Source organism: Muscardinus avellanarius (genome assembly GCF_963383645.1).
Source record: "Muscardinus avellanarius genome assembly, chromosome: 2".
Lineage (NCBI taxonomy): Eukaryota > Metazoa > Chordata > Mammalia > Rodentia > Gliridae > Muscardinus > Muscardinus avellanarius.
The window spans coordinates 102,351,615-102,374,014 of record NC_137787.1 but is presented as its reverse complement, the minus strand read 5'-3'; the positions used below and the strand labels follow the sequence as shown (position 1 = coordinate 102,374,014).

Genomic DNA, 22,400 nt, shown 5'->3' with positions numbered 1-22,400 from the left:
ATATATATCAAAATCATAAGCCAGCTTTACAAGTTTAGGGAGAGATGAAGACATACAGACCTAAGAAGGAGGTCTGAATACAGTGACGCTGGCTTTCCTGCCATTCTGTCTCCTGTATGTCTGTGCTACCCAAAATATCTGCATAATTATGCATACATAATCTATAGAGAATATCCACTTTGGAGACATTAAGGCAAGCTATCTCTTGACTCAAAATTTTTCACAGAACATTGAGGGTTTTTAGGTTAGAAAGGGTTCAGCAGGGAAACAGCATAAGAAACACTGAGGTTATTCCTCAAATAATGTTATTAATCCAGTTATAGATTTTGAAGGACTTTCCAGGGTCCTCACTGTGCTAATGGGTATTATCTTAGTTTTTCAAGAAATGATTCACATTTGCAGATGTGCCCAAATATAATTGAGCAGAGAATCCTTATTTCCTTAGAATTCCTATTAAGGTCATTTTGAATAATGTGGCCTAGGAAACTTTGCTCAGAGGCTCTTAAAGATATTTTGGACAGTATTTCTCAAGCTTTAATGGGTTTAACATGCATACACATTAGCTGCGCTGTGCTGATTTGGTAGATGTAGGTGGGTTCTGTGCATCTGCATTTGTGATGAGCTCCCAGGTGGTGCTGGTGATTCTGGCCCATGGACCACACTATGAGTAGCCAGGGTGTAATTAGCAGAGAATGATTAAAGAAAGCTTCCCATTACCCATAACAGCACATTAACCTGCAGAGTGTATGCCTTCGTCATGCCAGCAAGGAGAATCTCTGTTATTATCCTCCAGCCTCAATGATTATCAGTAGGGCATGCTGTGACAGTCTCTCCGCAGCATTTGCTTGTGAGGAGAAGCAAAATAATTGTGTTTTCATCTGCACGGTGGGATTGGTACAGTTACTTCCATTTTCAAGATGGGGATAAGAGAAAAACCAATTTGAATGTATATGTTAAACAGAAAGTGACTGTACAAAGGCAGATCTAATCCCATTTTCCTTCTGTTATGCTGGGTCTCCACTCCCTCGTTTTTTACTCAAGTAACAAATGGGCATAGAGAAAAGAGAAGCACTGGAAAACTGGCCTTGCCTCTGGGCCAGGGGTGTCACACTGGCAACCCCAAAGCATCCTGTGGCATGTTTACCTTGCTCCCTACCATATACTACTTTTTACAACTCTTCATGACACTTTAATTAAGACACAACCCTTAAAAACCTGGTGTAGTGAATATTAGCAGTGAGATGAAAACAATCTCCTTCCTCTCCCCTTCTTATGAAGCAATTCAAGGCTTGAGGTTTCTATTCAATTTATTATAATGACAGTGTTTAATCATGGAGTCTACTCGGCAGCCCGCTGCTGAATTGAGGTCACACATGTGACTTTCCAGGCATGGAGCACATCATCTATAACTAAGACTTTGCCCCTGAGTCTCTGGAGGCAGTGCCATTAATTACCGATGCATTTATTTAAAAAATAATATGCACTACAGACTTTAAAAATATAGTCTTGGCCGGACGTGGTGGCACATGCTTGTAATCCCCGCGTTTGGGAGGCAGAGACAGGAGGATCACGCTGGTTGGAAGCCAGCCGCGCTTGCTTAAGAGACCCTGTTTCCAAATAAAAAAAATATAAAATGGGCCTGGGAGTGTAGCCCAGAGGTAGAAGAGTTTTTAGGAACCCTAGTACCACCAATATATATAGTCTTGGCTTGGAGTGAGCAGAAGTTCATGATGAAAATCGTGGCAGTTGGTATTATGGTATGGAGGAAGAACTTCTTAGCCTGGGAATTGCCCAATACATTCATTCAAAGATGTTTAAGTAACCATCTTCTGTTCTAATTTCTCACAAACCTATAGTATAATCTTGACTTGTATCTGATCATAAATGAAAGTGTTCAATTCAGAGACCTAGGCCATATACCTATGCATGTTGTCACACATCAGAAGCCACACATGTTAAAATTTAGTGTCATCCTGGCCTGCCATAAATATTTTTAATCTTGAAGAAACAATAAAAACTTTGACCCTTAGCCTGACCCTGTCTTTAGTCATGAAAGCTTGTTTAAATTGACTGCCATGAAGGATAGTACTTCTCAATGGCAAGGCTCCCTGCTTTCACCTGTAATTAATAGAAAATCTACTGCTGACATATCAAACTGTCTTTTATAATCCAACATATAAATATACATGAATAGGATAGGAATACGTCAGAAGACATATGGTTTCTGGTTAGGAGGCAAACATCATTCTAGTGACATTTATGTCTTGGGCCTAAATTGGTCATAGTTAAGTTTTATAGGGTAAAATTTCATGAATGTGATGGTATGGTGTTTTTCCTTAATCAATTCATATATTCATATACTGGTGCTTACACGCTTGTTTCCTTTTATGTGTGTGTACTAGTTCAAATTGACAGTGTTTTACTCTTTGGTGGAGAACATGCAGGAGTTTTCATAAATCTATATTTCCATTGGGCAGAGATCACTGGCTTCTTGTCTCCTGGTGGAAGTGTTCCATTTCTTCTTTTTCAAGCAAGTGCATTACTAGGGGCAGAAAAAAAAAATCTCACTTGAAAAGGCAACGAACCCTTTACCTGAAGAGGCTTGTTTGGGAAGACGACTCTGTGGAGGCCGCATCCCCTTGGCCACCATGATGGGCTCAGAAATGGAATGCACAATGGCTGCCTCTGTGGTGTGCTGGCTGTCTGTGGAGGAAGGCACTTCTCGTTCAAGGGTTTGAGCTCTGATGGAAGAGGCTGTGGAAGGGGCTGGCTGGAGAGGCAATAGGGGCTCAGTGTCCCCCGGGGAGTCTGGCTGGCACATGTACCGTCCCGTGGAGCGATTTCCCGAGTCTGGAAGTGGGAAGGTTCCAATCCCACTGTCCAGGGTTCTCATTTGGCAGTTTGATTCTGAGACAGAAAATCAGAGAGAGGATTAGAGAAGGCTCACAGAAAAGGATAATAATATTGTTGGCGTTTGAATATGATCTGTTGAAAAAAGGACAACCAGAAGGAAGAATTTATAAGAAAAACAGTAAACATTTAGAAATAGTAAATTTCCAGCGAAGTGTCTAAAACAGACCTTTCAGTGAACATAAAATTATCCCATTCGCAGGAAAAGGTAAGGAGGGCAGTCATTACAGGCAGCAACATCCATGCAAATATATCCTAGATGGTCCTCTAAAGTTATAATAGAAAAGGAACAGTCATTAGAGACCAACAATTATTTTTGATTATCCTTTATTTCAATCTGGGAATATGGTGACTTCAATTAGGGGAAATTTATTAGCTGAAATAAAATGAGTAATAATCACACATAACAGTAATTGAAGTGATGTCCTGACAGTGGTAATTGTGTGTCTCGTGCATGAATTATCACCCATTCAGCAGTTGACTCAATCTCTGGCCCCTCAATTGGACTGTGAGGACAGTAATTCACATGCCACGAGGGTCATTCCAAAGGGTACCTTGCCCATCATAGCATCACTGATCATGTTGGCTTCATTCCATCCAATCGCCACTTTGTCTTTCATCCTCACTTTATGTAGTGACAATCTTACCAGTATCCTTGGGACTTTTTGTCACTCACTCCCAGAGATACCACTATTATTTAGAACAACTTAAGCTGATTTTACTACATTTGTGATTGAATTGACGTTCTGTTAAGTATGGTCCATCTTCCAAAATTTTATATTCAAAACTTATTAAAATTATTACATATTTAATTTCTGAATTGGTGGTACAGTTTATCCAAGGTGAGGAGTCAGCTTCCAAGATCTGGATGTCACCCAGAAAGTCTCTATTCATACAAAAAAAACTTGGAACAAAACTTCCTGAGTCTCATCATATAAGTATTGTATAAGTCTAACAGTGGGTTAAGAGGCACAGCCCAGCACTGTGTTAGGCCTGGTGGAGAATCTTTGTATTAAATCCTTAACAAGAGTACCTACTCCTGCTTGTTTTTGGGTTCTGTTTTCAAGGAATATGTTTTTCCATATTTTTACCTTTAGTCTCCATTTATCTTAGCCTGTAAGGTAAGATTCTCACAGACAACAGCTAGATTTTAAATTTTTTCTTTCTTTATTTTGTGGTACTGGGGATTAAACCCAGGGCACTTCTACCTTCAAGTTATACCCCTAGCCCTTTTTAAAATTTGAAATATATTTTCACAAGGTTGCTGAGAGTATTGCTACATTGATGAGTCTAACCTCAAACCTGTGATCCTCTTGTCTCAGCCTCACAAGAGCTGACATTACAGGTGTGTACCACATACCTGGTTGATTTTTATTTTAATCTACTTTGCCAGTCTATGCATTTTAATTGGGGAATTGAAAACATTTATGCTCAGTATTACTATAGGAAATATAAGGGATTTTAAATAATGTGGAGAGCAAAAGGGATGATGGAGGGAGTTAGGATGCAGAAGATGGAAGACTGAGGAAGAAAATACTTCAAATAATACACAGCAATATATGAAGGTGTCACCACCAATTTCACGGATATGTATGGTGAGAAAAGTGGGGAGTGGAGTGGGATGTGGAGGAAGATATACCAAGAGCTTCATGCATATGTGTTTTTATCACGTTGAACCTCATTTTGATGTATAATTACAATACACTAATAAAATAATCAAGCCTGGTGTTGGGCTTGTGCCTGTAATCCCAGTACTTGGGAGTCTGAGACAGGAGGATCACATGTTTGAGGATAACCTCAGAAAGTGGTGAGACTCTCATCAACTTAGCAAGGCCCTCCTTCAGAATAAAAACAAAATAATGTTGGGGGTATAGCTTGGTGGTAGAATGTCCCTGGGTTCAATCCCCAGTATCACAAAATATTTTTTAAAAATCAATAAAAAAAGAACATCATCAGCTACTATGCCTTTCGTGCTTGGTAGACAGTGGCATGTGGTGTGGTCTCTGACAACAACTTACAGTGAGAGTCCCTGAACTGCCTTAACCTCTTGGGCTCTCATGTTCTTTATAGGGTTGCTATGAGTATTAGAATATGTTCAGTAATAAATCCCTAGGCCTTAGAAGACATCTACCACACTGTAAGATATCCAGAAGGAATAAAACTATAAACGGTATATACAAAGTGCTTATTATACTTACTACACATTCGTAGACATATGATAGGTAAATAGTTCATCCTAAACACCTTCATAACCTATCTCATTTGAGGATTATCCAACCTCAGAATGTCTCCATTCCCCTGAGTTCTTCCTAAAAACCTCTTTTCTATGGGTAGTAGAATTCTGGGAATTTCTTAAAACCAAGGTAAAAACAGACATATGGTAGCTTTTTTAGGTGCTAGTAGTTTGGTGCTTGGTTTTAGAAGTACTGAGAAGATGAAGCCTCCATTGCAGGAGAGGCTTCAGTCTGCACAGAGATGCTCAGCAGGAAGACTCAAATGTCATTTTCCCTCGTCGTCATCTTATATGCCACAGACCAGAGAATGTGGCCATGAAGTACAGGAATCCTGACTCACAAGCTACAGTCTGAGAGGTGCTTTTCTTTGTCAGAATTGTAAGGACTGTGTTTTAGCCCAACTCATTTCAGGGCCTCCACTTAGTTTTACTTTCAACTAGCCTACAGATTATTTATTCATTATTTTTTCTGTTCATTTTCTTCTCAATTATGGCGACTTCACTGTTACAGAATGGCCATTTTTGAGAAATGATTGGCTATTTACATAGAAAGATATTGTCAATGAATTAACAAAATGCCCTGCTATTGGGAATTCTGTGCCTTTTCTTCATTTTAGCCTTGATATACAACATTTTTCAGATTTAGCAAGTTCATGTGTTATATTTGGGACAATTCTCTAACTCTGAAATATTTCAGACTCACACAGGAGTAAATAGATCCTTCCGAAAACTGACCCAGTCTTTGGAAATGAGATTAAAGTCTCAAAGAACCTAACAGCTGAAATGTTTTAGACCATGTGTATTCCGGGATGTCTGCCCTAATAATTTACTCCCAGGAACTCATGGTGTGCTGCTCAGCAGGCTAGGATACTTAGGGACTCTTTTCCTTTCATAAAGATGGGTCATTACAAGTATAGCTATTTATTATAACTATCAGGAGTTTGCTTCTTTTGTTGAATCATCTCTTCATAACCATATAAGGTTAAGAGCTATTATTGTCATTTACAAATGAATATTCAGGTCTCAAAAAGGTTAAGCTACTTGCTCAATGGTATGTGACAGAAATAAAATCCTGGACTTGAATTTAGACTTGCTTGACTACAAAGACCATGCCTTTAACCAACAAGCTACAGTGATTTTTCCCAAAGCACAGGTAAACCCAAAAGTGGGGTCTGCTCAGTTCATAGTCACTGAGACAGCCATGTGAGCAGAAGGATCATAGCACAGCCTGGATGCTTCTAGGAGATGCATCCAGCGTCTCCTCTGGAATTGGTGTGAGCCTCAAGTTCCAGCTCAGTTCCTGGGCTCCACATTCTGCAGCTGAAGTCTACTTTTGTAGTGCCCTGAATCTACTCAGGTGTCTCCCTCCACGCAGGATGACTATGCATCCTTGTCTAGTTAGTTCCTGAATACTACAATTTCCTAGTAACTCTTCCACTCTCTTGGACTAGATCCTTAGATTTCCATGGTAGTTTTTGAAGAGTTTGATTGCTAGCTTGGTAGAGGAACTGCCTCTAAAGGGCAATATTCTTTTGTCTTCATCTCTTTCCTCTATGTATTTGGTAGTGTGAAGAGCACTTAATCCAGTCCTTTTAAATTAAGACACAAAAAGCAAAGAAAAAGTCTTGCCTCCTTGTTAATGATCTGGGAATAGGACCTACTCCCAAAGCCTACATGTGTTTTCCTGGGGGAGGTGGGGGAGAAACAAGAAGCACTTATAGAAAATAAGGCAGGAGAGAGACTTGGGGTATAAAACCTGGTGAAAGATGTCTAAGTTTGGTGCTACTCAGAAAACACCAACATCTTCTGGCATCTGTCCCCTTAAATTATTTCCCTTTAACATACCAAATTGTCCTACCAAAATCTATAAACAAAGACTTTTTTTGGAATTCCTGAGTTCTTTGATTTCCTGAAAATTGTGTGCACTGACATTAACCTCAGAAACCACATGCTATTTAAGGCCATTTTTTTTATTTCTAAAAATTTCAGATGCCAGAAGTAGAGAATACAAAAGAAATCATTTGAAAGTGCCTATGAAATGAGGTGTGGACAGTTGGGGCTCAGACATATGCCAAGTTTCACCCTCAAGCAAATTTCTTCCAAATGCCTACACCTTGGGAAACTAGAGTTTATACTAAAAACGCTGACACCACCTTTATGTAGTTTCTGTAAAGCACTGTTAGTTTCTTACAGTTCATAAAAATATAGTAACCCGAACAAGTATTGGATATTGTACTTCTGAGGCCAATATTTTTTTCTTAGAGAATTAAAACAGTTCACAAAATAATTAAATGGCTGCAATAAGAACCAAGTTGCATCTTCAGTGAGTTGACTCTGTCTTAGTCTTGACAAGTATTCAGTTGTTGGTATTGGTAGCAGTGAGTGCTGCTGTCATTAGGGCCTGGCTAATGAGTTCAAGGGTAGAGTCGCTTGCTTTACCAGTGAGTTTCATTCTTCTAAGGTCATCATTACACCTCTGTGGCAAGTCCTCTCACCTTCTATCAGTCCCATCCACCTTCTATCAGTTGCTCAAGGCACCAAGGCACACTTATCCCTATCACTAATCCCTAGACATTTCCTGGAATGACTTAAAGCACAGCACCCCGGTTCCTTTTTTAAAAAAATTATTATTAGTATTGGAGATCGAATGAAAGAGCATTCTACCTCTGACCTTTTTCTTCTTTTCCTAAACCTTTTTTTTTCTTCTTAAATAGGGTCTAAGTTGCTGAGGGACTCACTTAGTTCCTGAAGCTGACTTCAAACCTGCTGTCCTCCTGTTTCCGCCACCCAAAGTACTGGGATTACAGGCATGTGCTACCATGCCCAGCTATCCTAGTGCTTTTAAAGTTGTGGCACATATAAAATATATGGCTCCTTGAGGAAAACACTAGTCCCCAGGACAACTGCTCATTTAATGAAGGATTCTTTATCTTAGCAAACTTGGAACCTATTCAGCACACTTCAGCAGCAGAATAAAAAAACTTTAACTTACAGAATGGCCCCAGGATCTCCTTTTACTGACAAGGTCATTAATACACTCTTTTGAAATGTACAACATAAAATGAGTTGGATACTTGTGATTCTCATAGAGGCAAATACAAAAACGTCTGTAAAGCCCTTTTTTTTGTAAGAAGAATGTTAATACATCTCAAACCAGAAATGTCTTATGGCATCAGGCTTCAGTAATAAGGGAAGTGACTGTATTCGAAAGAGCAATAAGTAGGCTGGGGCAGTGTGTGAGGTTCTCTGTGGGATGGTGGTGGAGAAAATAATCTTGGAGAACTTTATCCACTAGGCACTCATAAACTGTGAAGGTATGTGATATAGAGTCCCCACTCATCTTGCTAAGTGCCACCCTGCTTCCCAGCACCCAGAAGCCTTCCTTGGCAGTTGTCCATCATTTCATCACCTGTAGTTTGGTTACACTCTATCTTTATCATAGGGAGGCTCAGAGGGCCAGACCAAAGCACATGATTAACCCAGAATGATGCTTGCAACAGGTACAGTGAGTGTTCAGAAAATGGCAGTTCTCAAAATAAGTGCTATTAGACTGTAAGTATCCTGAGGGCACAACACATGTCATTCGGCTCCTCCATAGTCTCATCTAAGCTTGTTTCTGACACCAGTCTTGTTCTAATTCTGCATCACAGTTATTATATACACCAGCTGACATTAGTTAGCACCATTAGTTAGTCAACACCAGGGCTCAGGATTTTGCCTAACACATAGTTAGCCCTCACAGATGTGTAACAAATAAACAGGTAGATAAAAAATCAGCTGATCATCGCAGCATTCTTCCTTATATTGACTGAATGTAAATATTTTTCTTGTGAAATCTCAATCTGTTTCTTTTCACCCTGACTCTAGCAATCAAAGCAAACAGCTGACTTCCTCCCTTCTGGAGCAAGCTATGTTTTTCTCTTAAAGCCAAACTTCATTAATTCAAATGGGCAGAGGGATAAGATCATTGGGAATTATTGAATGTTTTTTTTTTTTTGGTGGTACTGGGGTTCCCGGAAACCCTTCTACCTCCAGGCTACACTCCTAAACCTATTTTATATTTTTATTTGGAAGCAGGGTCTCTTAAGCCTGCAAGGCTGGCTTCAAACCTGTGTGATCTTCCTGTCTCTGCCCCTCAAGTGTGAAGATTATAAGCATGTGCCACCATGCCCAGCAGAATTATTAAATATTTTAAAGATTGATTTTGTTGTACCTTCAAGTCCTTAGAAGAAAGATGGTGGCCAAGATGAAGGAGAGCCAGTGGAAGGACTTCTCAGCATCCTCCTAGGTTTGTGCCCACCTCACAGTCTTACTGGTCCTGCAGGGATATAGTGCAAGCCATTGTGGGCGCCAGGACTGAGGCGGCATCCTCAGGCATTGCAGATGCCATGCTGGATGCTGGCTTGCTGTCTAGTCAGAACACACACTAGTATGAAAACGAAGTTCTGACGGTTGAGTTCCTGGGGGTCATTTGTAGTCAGTAGATGAGATTACTCAGTGACTTCTTATATGCAGTGACACAGGACCAGGATCTGCTTCCTTCTAAAACAAATTGTTCTCTTCACTGGGTTGACCAAGCTCCTTCCAAACCTGCTTCTTTCTATATGTCTTCACACGGCAACACTATCCTAATAAATACACTGCAAAGGGAAAAGTTGATTTCCGACATTGTTTCTGTTAATACAAGTTTCCAAGTGAGTGGAATGTGAATCAGCAACAATTAAGGGCACTGGGGACTGCTGCTCATTCATTCTTCAACTCTCTCTTCTATAGATTCAAGCATTCAAGTGCCTCAACTTCTCACAGGCACTACTGCACAAATCTTGAATCATTTGAATTCACAAACTAAAACTCTTAGTATTATGATTAATGTTTCTGTCCAAAGAGATTATCACAGGGGCAGGCTTAAGAAAACCTGACCTGAGTTCTAAGTGACTGTAAATATTTAAAAGAATAAAGTGGGAAGAGTGTAGGGTTCAAAGACTGAGCTTGTAGATCTGCTTGTTTACCTGCTGGTTGGGCAACAAGGAGTTTCTGACTCATGTAGACATAGCTCATTTTTAATAAGCCCAGCAGAGTGTTCATTATGAGGCAGGTGCTTTGTCCGTTTTCATAACTGGCTGTTGATAGAAGTGAGGGCCCTAGGTAAGTAACACACATGCCATCATGGCATCCAAGGCACAGCAAACTGCTATCTTGCAGCACATGGGCCAATTTTACTAAGCAACTATACTCGTTTAAGTGATAGCCAGTTGGTAACAATTTTCTTGGGGACAAGTTCATCGGAAGTGTTAATAAGCAACTAATTAATGTGGAGGGATGTACTTGGAGCTGATTGCAAGCTGCTTCCCATATCAAAACGAGGGAGTCAAGCTGGACATGGAAGCACACGCTTGTAATCCCAGCATTTGGGAGGCTGAGACTGAAGGATCACGGTTCTCTGACAACCTCAGCTACTTAGTGAGGTCCTCTGCAACTTAGTGAGACCTTGTTTAAAAATAAAGAATAAAAAAATAGGGCAGGGGGTGTAGCTTAGAGGGCAAATGGCCCTGGGTTCCATCCCTAGATCCCCGCCCCCACCCACACACAAAACAGCAACCAAGGGAGTCCATTTTCTTGAGAAATCCATCTTGGAGCTTTCACTGTGATAGACTTCTCAAAAATCTAGACGATTGATGTCTACTGATGCTATCTTGTTTACATACTTAGGGCATTATTAGAGAACACTCCCAACTTAGTACAGCGTGATTTTCACTTACTGACTTGGAGAGCAACTATCCTCAATGCTTACATAGGTTGAGTATCCTTTATCTGAAAGGCTTAGGATGAGAAGTGTTTCATATTTGGAAAGTTATTTTTTGGTGTTTGCTTTTGATTTTGGAATATTTGCATAGACTTTATAGGCGGAATATCCCTAATCTGAAAACCCCAAATTTAAAACATTTTGAGCATTAAATCAACTATCAGAAAGTTTTAAAGCTCTTGGGAATTCATATTGATCATGCTCAACATGTACTTATTTCTGTATAGTGACCTAGCTGCTTACAGATCAAAACAAATGCCAAGCATGGTGGCACACGCTTGTAATCCCCACGGTAGGAGGAAGAGACAGGAGGATCTCACAGGTTCGAAGCAAGCCATGCTGTCTTAAGAGACTCTGTTTCCAAATAAAAATATAAAAATAGGTCTGGGAGTGTAGCCTGGAGGTAGAAGGGCTTCCAGGAACCCCAGTACCACAAACAAACAAACAAACAAACAAACAAACAAAAAACAAAACAAATGACTTCAGTAATCACTTTTTTTTTTTAAACTCTTCAACCTTCACCTACCTAGGCAAACAGAAAACTCTGAAACTCAAATTCTTTCTTACTTTGATAACTTCCTTCTAGAAAAAGTTCTGGCAAATATGCAATGAAATTCTAACACAATTCACCAGCCAGAGTGACTTGTTGGTATCTGATGCTCATACCATCTTCTTGGCATACACTCCTGTAACACAAGTGGTCAGGTAAATAAGGCTTTGTAGGAATTCTCTTTTGCTTCTTAAATATCTATCAGTTACATGTGGTACTGGCAACAGAAACTTAAACCACAGATGGGAAAACAGATCTCTTTATTTGCACATCCTTCTTTTCATCTGTATGGCTGCAACAAGCTAAAAATCCCCAGCCTGCTGCCAATGCCACATCAACTCAATAGTGGTGACTCATTGTAAGTTTACCCATGGTTTTGTCAACTGTAGTAAAAAATGACTATCCTGGTGATATATCCATGACCATTGAGTAACTTTTGGCTGTGTTATTAGGACAAACTTCTGGAAGGGTAAATTCAGTTTTATGGCTTTGGAATGCATTAAAATACTCAGCCTCTAAGTTCAAACTGGATTTGAGCTTTCTGATATTTGAAAAATGTACAGGAGAGTGAAAATGTGTTTTATAATCCCTTGTGCTCTCTTTAGCATTAAGGATGCTGGATGTTAGGAATCTGGTACACTGTTTTACAGGGAATAAACCTGAGAAAAAACATACTGCATCGAAAAGAAAATGTTTTAAAGAAAAAAAGTAGATCATGAAATTCTTTTCTAAAGACAAAGAACAAGTTGTTTAGGCTGGGTCAGAATCCAGTGGAACCCAATGTTCTTGGCCTCATATGTAGCATGACATGATTTATTGTGGTTGGGTGTAACTTAAGGGTATAAATTAGAAGGGTTAGAAATGTGTTCCAAATGCCCACCTAGAGCAAGCGCCTACCTTTCTCAATCCGGCTTAAATAATACACACACACACACACACACACACACACACACACACACACCTGGTATAACCCCTCAGATAAAATACCTTAAGATGTTCTTCTTCAGTCACTGATACTTAGACAACCTGTTAGAATTGGGGGATGATACTTGGTCTGGCACTCTGGCATTCTGGAATTTGTGATGCAGTTTTCCAAACCCTTCTTGATTTTTCAAACTTTAATAATTACTCCATACTTTTACCATTTAAGACTGAAAAATGTTGAAGTGTTCACAAAACTTCATGTCTTGTTATGCTACCACATGTGTCTTGAAAAAAATGGCTAGACTTAGGACATTAGACTTAGACTGTGATATAGAAGAGAACACTAATGTGCCGAGTACGAGGGCAGCATTTGTGGACTTGGTCAGCTGACCTGAGGACATAATTGGATCTGAGCCTCCCATGCCTTGTTTTGGGAATCATCATGTCCATCCCAAAGTTCTTGTTTGTGAGCGTGTCACACATATCCTTCCCAACTCCTTCTCAGAAAGCAATGGCAACCCCCTGACCACTTTCCTATCCATAGATCAAATAATATACTGCTTAGCTTGACATTTTTCTAACTGAAAAAAATTAATAGCCAGACATATGGCACATACTTGTAATCCCAGTACTTGGGAGGCTGAGACAGGAAGCTCACAGGTTTGAGGCCAGCCTCAGGAATTTAGCAAGGCTCAGAGACTGTGAGATCCTGTCTCAAAGTAAAATAGGGCTAGGGTGTAACTCAGAAACAGAATGCACCTGGGTTCAATCCTCAGTAACACACACACACACACACACACACACACACACACACACACACACACACACCAAACTTACAAACTTGATTTTAGCAGCAAACCCTTCTAAGGTAATATAAAAATATAGAAGCATAGTGCTTCCAGGGCCTTGGTCATCACTTTTTTTTTTTCCTTTTTTATTGGTGCATTGCAATCAAACATCTCAATTGGTTTACAAGATGATAAAGGCATGCATGCACACATCACCCATTCAGCCCTTCTCCAATTACAACCCCCTACTCTCCTTCTCATGTTTGGCTTAGTGATTGACTTTGATATGTTTGTGAATGTACATCAGGCTCATGCTACTTTATAGGCAACCATTGTAAAGAATTAAATAGTCTACAAAAAGAACTTAAAGATTTTTGGATTCAATATTTAAGATTCCAGTGAACTAACTATAATTATGACCATCATCAATTTGTTGTCATGGAACCCTAATGGAGTTGTACATGCCAAAACCATATAGGTAATCATAATTTTCCTCATTATGCCTGTATCGAAAATGAAAAGTCTAACGACAGGCTGTACAATGGTCACTGGTATCTACTGTAATGTTCCCCACCCATGGTTTAAGCTAACTTCATGTATTCAAAGAGCTCACAACTCTTCTTTGGTCAATATGAAAAGCTAATCTAATTGCCCAAATCAATGGTTTTGCCTGTCCCCAGGGTTTATATTATCTAGAAAACTGTAGCCAACTTCTCTCTTCCATTCTTTTCCCTTGTTATTCTAGTCCATTCTCTATCCATAACAAGATTATATCATCTCAAACATTTTTCCCAATCTAATTATAATTTTTCTATTTGTTTCTTTTAATCCTTTTTTAGGCTGATACTTATGGCAAAGCATTTTAAAGGTCTAAACAGACGATATTTACTGATTCTACTTTGTTCACAGACTCATTACATTCCCAGATCACATTCCCAAATTAGTAAGTCACGATTTCCCCTTGGAGAAGGTACAACATATCTATCCTAAAAGGTTATCCTTGTCTCTGTTCAATTATCTACTGCCTTGCATAGATTCATTCCATCTCTTGCTGTCTTGATGAAATGAAGTGAAAAGTTGAACAATTATCTGGTGAATCTGATAGACATTGATGACTATTCTGGGTAATTCTATTTCTCCAAATCTCTTTTACTCCATATCAGGTTTGCTGAATTATATAGACAACTGCCTCTACACTCTATCTCATCTGCCCAGATAACATCTGTTTTTATAAGACATGAGAGAGAAGGGAGGAGAGAAAATAAATTTGAGGTAAGAGGCTGTAGGAAGAGATTTAAAACAGCCTTATTTGGCAAGAAGCATATAAAAATAGGGAAGTATGTGGAGATTCAGATGTATCAATATAGCAGCTGATGAAAATATCATGATAGTTACAGGAGCATTGGTACTAAAGAACCCTGTGTATTATTATCATCACTTTCTCAATTTTAAATTTATACTCTAAGGCTATAAACTGTTTTAGTTTGCTTATATTACTATAATTATATACACTTAATAAAAGGCTTCAGAAAGATGAAAATTTAAAGTTCAAAGATGCTTTTATCCATTTGTTTCTGTATTTAATCAGCATTAATTGTTTTTTGAATTATATGTGGGAAGAAATAAAGCTCAAGTCTTCAAATGCTTTAGCTTTTAAAAATACTCATTTTAACTTGTCTAACTAGTAAGAAGTTTAATTAATATAAGGTAATCTATTTTAAGTGAATATTCAAGAATCATTGATTCTGCTTTTATGTGATAGTAGCTGAAATGTGGAATATGAGAAGGTTGGGATTGAGATGAATCTATCTTTTCATTTCTGTGACCACCCTGCTTTTACCAATGTCACAAGACTGTCTCTCCAGAAAAATAATCAAAGAAGTAATGAAATCCAACAGACCAAGGGATGTGGATAAGGGTAAAAATATAGATTTTTGCTTCCACCCATGAAGGATTAAACGGTTGCAGAAACACGCATACACATTACACTGTCTTCAGATATTGGGCAATAGACAGCACAGAGCTTGATAACTTGATATGTGAACCAAGTAAACAAGCAAAGAAACAACAAAAACAAAAGAGATGAGCCTTATAATTTCTCCAAACGCATGTTTGGAAATGGTTTCAAGACTCAAACAGAAGGGAAAGGGAACGTAAACAGAGCCCAGAGGTCTTTCTGGGATGAAGAAATAATAGAGCTGTTAAGGGGGAAGGGATAATGGCAGCTAGAATTTGCAGGACAGTATATTGAGAAGAAAAGCTAAGAGTAGAGGTTTCTCTCTAGTTTTTGGCTGAGGATTAACCTGCAAATGCAGGCAGTAAAATCCAGGAGCTCAGAGAAGAAATTACTATGAAGCACTAGGTTGAATAGGTTCTGAAGCTCACACAAAACTGAAAATAATAGATGCTCCCACTTGGGGTAGTTATGCCTTCCAGTATAAGAACCATGGAGTAAAATTCCAAGAAGGATTAAGCTTAATAGTGAAGATAAGTTATATCCATAATAAAGGTGTTTTAAGACTTGTCATAACAAGAGCAAGCCTTCAAAAATAAAACTAATGTGCACATACCTTAAATGTATCTCACAATAAAGTTCAACCATCTTTACAGAAGGACAATGAAATAGTCAATAGTGTAAAAATTACAATCTCTGGCATCCAATTACAAATCATCAAACATACAAAATATCAAGAAACTAGGATATATATCTAAGAGAAAATTTAATCATTAGCAACAGAAGAAGAAATAAGAAAGATTCTCTATGATATGGGAGCAGCTGCCGGGCACCATGATGTGAGAGTGACTTTTGTACACCATAATGTGAGAGCAACTTCCAGTCTCCATGATGAGGGCGCAGCTTTCAGTCTCCATTGTTATGGTTTTGGTATTCACAATGGGTTATTTTCCTCAACAATTAAAAAAAATGAGCCAAGAAACTCAGTTGTTAAGTTAATGTAGGATTTATTTGAAGTAGAAGAGAAATAGTGCCACACCAGAAGAGAATGCAGCAGAGCGCGCTCTAGGGAGATGCTGATGCTCCCCTGGACCACCAGGTCTAAGATAATCAAAGGCTGGGAAATTAGACCAGAGACCTTGAGGCTCCTTGAAGAGGGCAGAGTTCCAACACTGCAACACATAGGTACAGGTAAAAACTTTCTCAACAAGACCCCAGAGGCACAATAAACTAAAGGCAGATCAATACGTGGGATTGCATTAAACTGAAGAATTTCTGTGCAGCAAAGGAAACTATCAAGAACCTCAAATGAGAGCCAACAGAATGGGAGAAGATTTTTGCCACCTACTCTTCCAATAGAGAACTAATATTTAGAATATACAGAGAACTCAAGAAACTCAGCACTAAGAAAGCAAATAACCCAATAAAAAATGAGCAATTAGCACTTTATAAGGTAGGCTGGTCTGGTCTGACATCATTGGTCTGGTCCAACATCACTGATCTACGTGAGAAGATGCAGTGTGCCTTTTAGCTCCCCTCTTAAGCCCTAGGGTCTTGTAACTTTCCACGTCTCAGTATGTCTCCATTACCATGTCAACCAGCTTGCTCACAGACACTCAGGAGCTCCACCTGCCTGTTTGTAAGGTAGCACCTGGCAGAACAGTCATTATGCAGCAGTAGAATCAAACATTTATCCATAACCAGGCTATTCCATGTTTTATATGACCAGACCATTTATGACGTGGGGCAGCTTTTGGCTTCCATGATATGAAAGCTACTTCTGTCCTGCATGATGTGGTAACATCTTCTATCCTCAATGATGTGGGAGCAGCTTCCATCTTCCATGATGTGAGTGACTCCTGTTTTCTGCAATGTGAGAGCATCTTCTATCCTCAATGATGTGGGAGCAGCTTCTAGCCTTCAGGATGTGAGAGTGACTTCTGTCCTCTATGATATAAAAGCATATTCTGTCCCCCATGATGTGGGTGCAGCTTGTGGACTCCTTGATAGCAGAGCAGAGACCCTCCATGCCTTGACTCTGTCTGCTGACATGTATGCTTTAGAGCTGATCCTATGGACTCAAACCTCTAAAACTGTGAGTACCATTAATCTTTCCTCCTCTAAAAATATAAAAAATAAAAGTGGCTGGGGGTGTAGCTTTAAGGTGGAAAGCCCCTGTTAAGTTCCCAGTACGAATAAATAAATAAATAGTCAAACAAGCAACTTAAAATATAAAAAAATCACCAGGCACGCAAAAGATCAAGGAATTAGGATTCATATCCAAGAGAAAAGTTAATCATTAGCAACAGAAAAAGAAATAAAGATAATGGAACTAATGAACAAGGATTTGAGTGATTTTTTAGATATTATAAAAATGTATAGAGATGTGAAGTAAAACTTGAACATAATTAGAAGACATTAAACTAATAAAAATGTCCAAATAAAAATTACAGACAGAAAAAATGACATTTAAGTGAAGACATACAGGATGAATAGTAGACTAGTAAAGTTATTAGAAACAGTAGAAATGAAGTTGTGCATGGTGGCTCATGCTTGTAACCCCAGCATGCAGGAGGCTGAGACTGTAGTATGTGATTCGCAGACAGCCTCAGCTACTTATCAAGGCCCTTTGCAACTCAATGAGGCCCTGTTTCAAAATTAAAAAGACTAAAAAAAAAAAAATAATAATGCTGGGGATGTATCTCAGAGGTACAATACCCCTGGGTTCTATCCCCAGTACCACACACACACACACACACACACACACACACACACACACACACAAAAGGAATAATGGTAGGTCAGTAAATTTGAAGACAAAACAATATAAATGACCCAAAGCAAAGCATACAGAAAATAAAGAATGTAAAAGAACATGAGTATTGGTGACCTGAATGTTAACATTAAGTATCTAAATATGCACAACTGGAGCCACAGAAGGAAGAAAAGAGAGAAAAGAAAAATGTGAAATTATAACCAAAAACGCTATCAAATTTCATAAAAAATGGTAAACACGACATTCAAATGACTCAATGAGCCCCAACTAGAACCAACAGGGAGAAAAAGCACACCAAGATACATATAGATTAAATTGCTGAACATCAGTGATAGAAATCCTAATATCAGCTGAGGAAAAGACACTTTCAAGATGAACATGGATGAACATGACAGCAGAATTCTCGTCAGAAACTATACATGCCAAAAGATAGTGGAATAGCCTCTGTAGAGTGCATCACGGGGTGGGGGGGAAGATCTCTCAGTACTCAAAAATTAAATTAATCAACTTTTTAATTACTTTTAGTACTTAAGACAGATTTCTTTCCAGAAAATAAATGATCGTCCTGCATAGTGGCACATGCTTGTACTTGACCCAATACTTGGGAGGCTGAGACAGGAAGATTCCAGATTCTCGGCCAGCCTTAGCTACTTAGTGAGGTCCTCCACAACTTAGTGAGACCCTGTTTTAAAATAAAGAATAAAAGTAGGGCTTGGGTTGTATCTTGGAGGCAGAATGCTCCTGGGCTCAATCTCTAGTATCACACACAAAAAAAGAAAAACAAATGGTAAAATAATTCATTGCCAGAGAGTTTTTAGTATAAGAAATATTAGGGAAAATTTCACAGACAGATAGAAATGAATGCATGTGGTACTCAGGACATAATTAAAACAATAAAGAGCACTTGAAATGGTAATATCTGGTGAATATAAAATAAATTTACTGTGAGATTTCAAACATATGCAGAAGTAAAACACATAAAAAAGCAGAAAGGATGGGAGAGGTTACACGAGAAAAATTTGTACTATTTAAGATAGACATAATAAAGATACAATAAAATTAAGTATTTAAGTGATAGATGACTCACTAAAACAAAAACTTAGCAATTACAACTGGAGATAAATTGAATAAAAATTAAATTTAAGAGGGCAGAAAAGGTAAAAAATACAAAGAACAGATGGGAGAAATAGAAAATATAATAAAGTGATAAATTTAAACTCAACCATCTAAATAAGTATGTTAAATGTAAATGATCTAAATAGTCTGATTACGAGGCTGTGATCGCCAGATTGGATTAAAAAGGAGCAAAACTCATTTCTGTGTGGCTTACAAGAAGTTGACTTTAAATCTAAAAATAGATACATACAAAGTAGAACCATGGCAAAAGATACAGCATGCAAACACTAATCATAGAAAAGCTGGAGTTGCTATGCTAATATCAGAAAAATACAGACTTCTGGGAAGGAAGAAATATCACCAGGGATGAAGAAGACATGTTATAGCAATAGCAGGGTCAATTTATCAAGAAGACACGATAGTCCCAATTATGAATGTCTATGTCAATAGAACTCAAAAATATATTATAAAGAAAAAACAGACTGGACTAGAAACAAAAACCAATCTATAATAAAAATTATAATAGTCTTCTCTCAGTAGTAGAATAAATAAACAATCATAAAGTTCAGAAGATCTTAACAATTAAACAATTTTTACCTATCAAACTGTTATAGAACACTCTACCCACTAAGGGCAGAATGTGTATGCTTTGGGATATATATATATACCTTTATGGAAATAGGTCATATCTTTCATCATACAAGTCTTAACAAATTTAGGATGATTGAAATCATGCAAACTTTGTTTTTTAACCATCACAAAATTAAATCAGAAATCAACAGAAGAAAGATGTCTGAAAATATTTCCAAATATTTGGAAATTAAGCAGTATGAGTCTACTTTCCCTGTATTAAAAAAAAAATTATTGGTGCATTGTACTCATACATCTTAATGGGGTACAATATGGTGGAGGCATACATGCACACATCACCCAATTAGCCCTTACCCAATTCCCTACCCCTCTCTCCTTCTCATGTTTGGCTTACTGGTTAATTTTGTTATGTTTGTTCCTTTCCTGTATTTTAAAATAAAAATCAGACTGTATTTTGAAGTGAAGGAACATGAAAATACAATGGAATGTAACTAATATAATGTTCTAAAGGTTTTTTATGAGAAAAATGTCTTAATTAACCACTCTGATACTCTATTTTAAGAAGGTATGCATGTATGTTTGTGTCACTTTGACTCTCACAACATATAATGACATTGTACCAATCAAAGTGTATAAAAAAGAAACTAGAAAAATTTAGAACACAATAAACAAAAGATAAATAGAAGGAATAAAAACAAAAGCAGGAATTAATGAAATTTTAAAGGAAGATCAATATTTAAATCAATGAAACAAAGAACTGTTTATTTGGCAGTATAAATACAACTGGCAAACCTCTAAGGGAGAGAGAGAGAGAGAGAGAGAGAGAGAGAGAGAGAGAGAGAGAGAGAGAGAGAGAGAGAGGAGAGGATTATAAGTACTGCAAATGAATAAGGGAGAATTTTTACTCAATAACAGACAATGTATGAGAAAACATTTTATCTAAGTTTTTTTTTTTTTTTTTTTGGTCCTGGGAATGGAACCCTTCTATCTCTGGGCTACACTCCTAGACCTATTTTATATTTTATTTGGAAACAGGGTCTCTTAAGCCATCCAGGCTGGCTTAGAACCTCCTGTCTCTGCCTCACAAGCACAGGGATTACAAGCATGCGCCACCATGCCCAGCTCTAAGTTTTAATAGTATAGATAAAATGAGAATATTATTTGAGATACAGAACTATCAAAACTCACTCAAGAAGAAACTGAATAACCTGATAACAATTAAGGTAGATGAATTTGCAGTTAAAGTATTTTTGCAAAATATTACAGGCTGTTTTCAGAATTGAGTTTTATGAAACATAAAGAAGAAACAAAAATAATAATTCTTTATAAATTATTTCTGAGGACAGGGAAAAGATAGATGCTTTCCCAAACCCAAAGACATCTCAGATAGATACAGTAGATTAATATCCTTCGTAAAAGATGATGGTACTAGAGAATATTATGCTAAGTGATAGTAGCCAATTACAGAAAAGTCAGTTTAATGGGGTCAAAATTTTTTTCTCATTTGTAGAAACTAGAGAGAATATAAGAAACAACAACAACAACAACAACAACAACAACACCCTTAAATAAGTGAAGAGAGAGACCACAAGAATAGGGGAAGGGGTTTGGGGAAGAAAGATGGAGAGGGGAAAAGGAGATTGATGAAGAAAACAGTTCAAGTAATGTACATCCATATATGAAGGTGTCACCACCAGTCTCGCTTACTTGAATGGGGAGGGTGTGGAGCAGGTGGGATCCATAGAGAAACACACCAAGTGGTATGTTCCTGTATGTTGTATCACTTTGAACCTCACTATAATATGTAATTACAATGCACCAATAGAAGTATTTCAAAAGTGGGTAGAACAGTACTTAATAATGTATTAGTATATCAATTCAAGTAACAAGGAAAGGAATAAAATTACCAATTGTGTTTATCCAAGTAATATGAAGTTTATTTATCTATAAAATTCAGTCAATATTAAAAGGGGAAAAAAGTACTGTGGTCAAGAGCTAGAGAAAAAGCATTTGACAAAATTCAACATGCATTCATGACAAACAAAAAGGAAACTTTCAGCAAGGAAGAACAGAAGGGAACTACCTCACCCTGAAAAAAAAGGTATCGATAAAGCCAGGCATGGTGGTGTATGCTTGGAATCTCAGTATCTGGGAGGTTGAAACAGGAGGATTGTAGGTTCAAGACCAGCCTCAGCTACTTAGTAAGGCTCTCCACAATTTAGTAAGACTCTGTTTCAAAATAAAGAATAAAGCCGGGCATGGTGGTGCACACTTGTAATCCCTGCGCTTGGGAGGCTGAGACAGGAGGATCGCACAGGTTCGAAGCCAGCCTCAGCTACCTAGTGAGGCTCTCAGCAACTTAGTGAGACCCTGTTTCCAAGTAAATTATAAAATAGGTCTGGGAGTATAGCCCAGAGGTAAAAAGCCCCTGGGTTTCACCCCCAGTACAATAATAATAATAATAATAATAATAATAATAATAATAATAATAATAAAAAGAATAGCTGGGCGTGGTGGCGCATGCTTGTAATTCCCGTGGTTGGGAGGCAGAGACAGGTTCGAAGCCAGCCACGCTGGCTTAAGAGACCCTGTTTCCAAATAAAAAGTATAAAATAGGTCTGGGAGTGTAGCCTGGAGGTAGAAGAGCTTCCAGGAACCCCAGTACCACCAAAAACAAAAACAAAAACAAAAAAATAAAGTGATAAAAAATAGGGCTGGGGTTGTAGTTCAGAGGTAGAATGCCCCTGGCTTCAAT

General features: G+C 38.1%; 1 protein-coding gene across 1 annotated transcript in view; it reads right to left on the bottom strand.

The window, feature by feature from the left end:
• Positions 1–22,400, bottom strand: part of NCKAP5 (NCK associated protein 5) — a gene marked incomplete at both ends in the record, with an annotated part of 891,793 nt that overhangs the window by 63,934 nt on the left and 805,459 nt on the right. Inside the window, one exon of the mRNA XM_080689066.1 lies at positions 2,593–2,907. Within this exon, the coding sequence (XP_080545192.1) occupies positions 2,593–2,907 (315 nt within the window). The remainder of the gene's footprint in view (positions 1–2,592; positions 2,908–22,400) is intronic.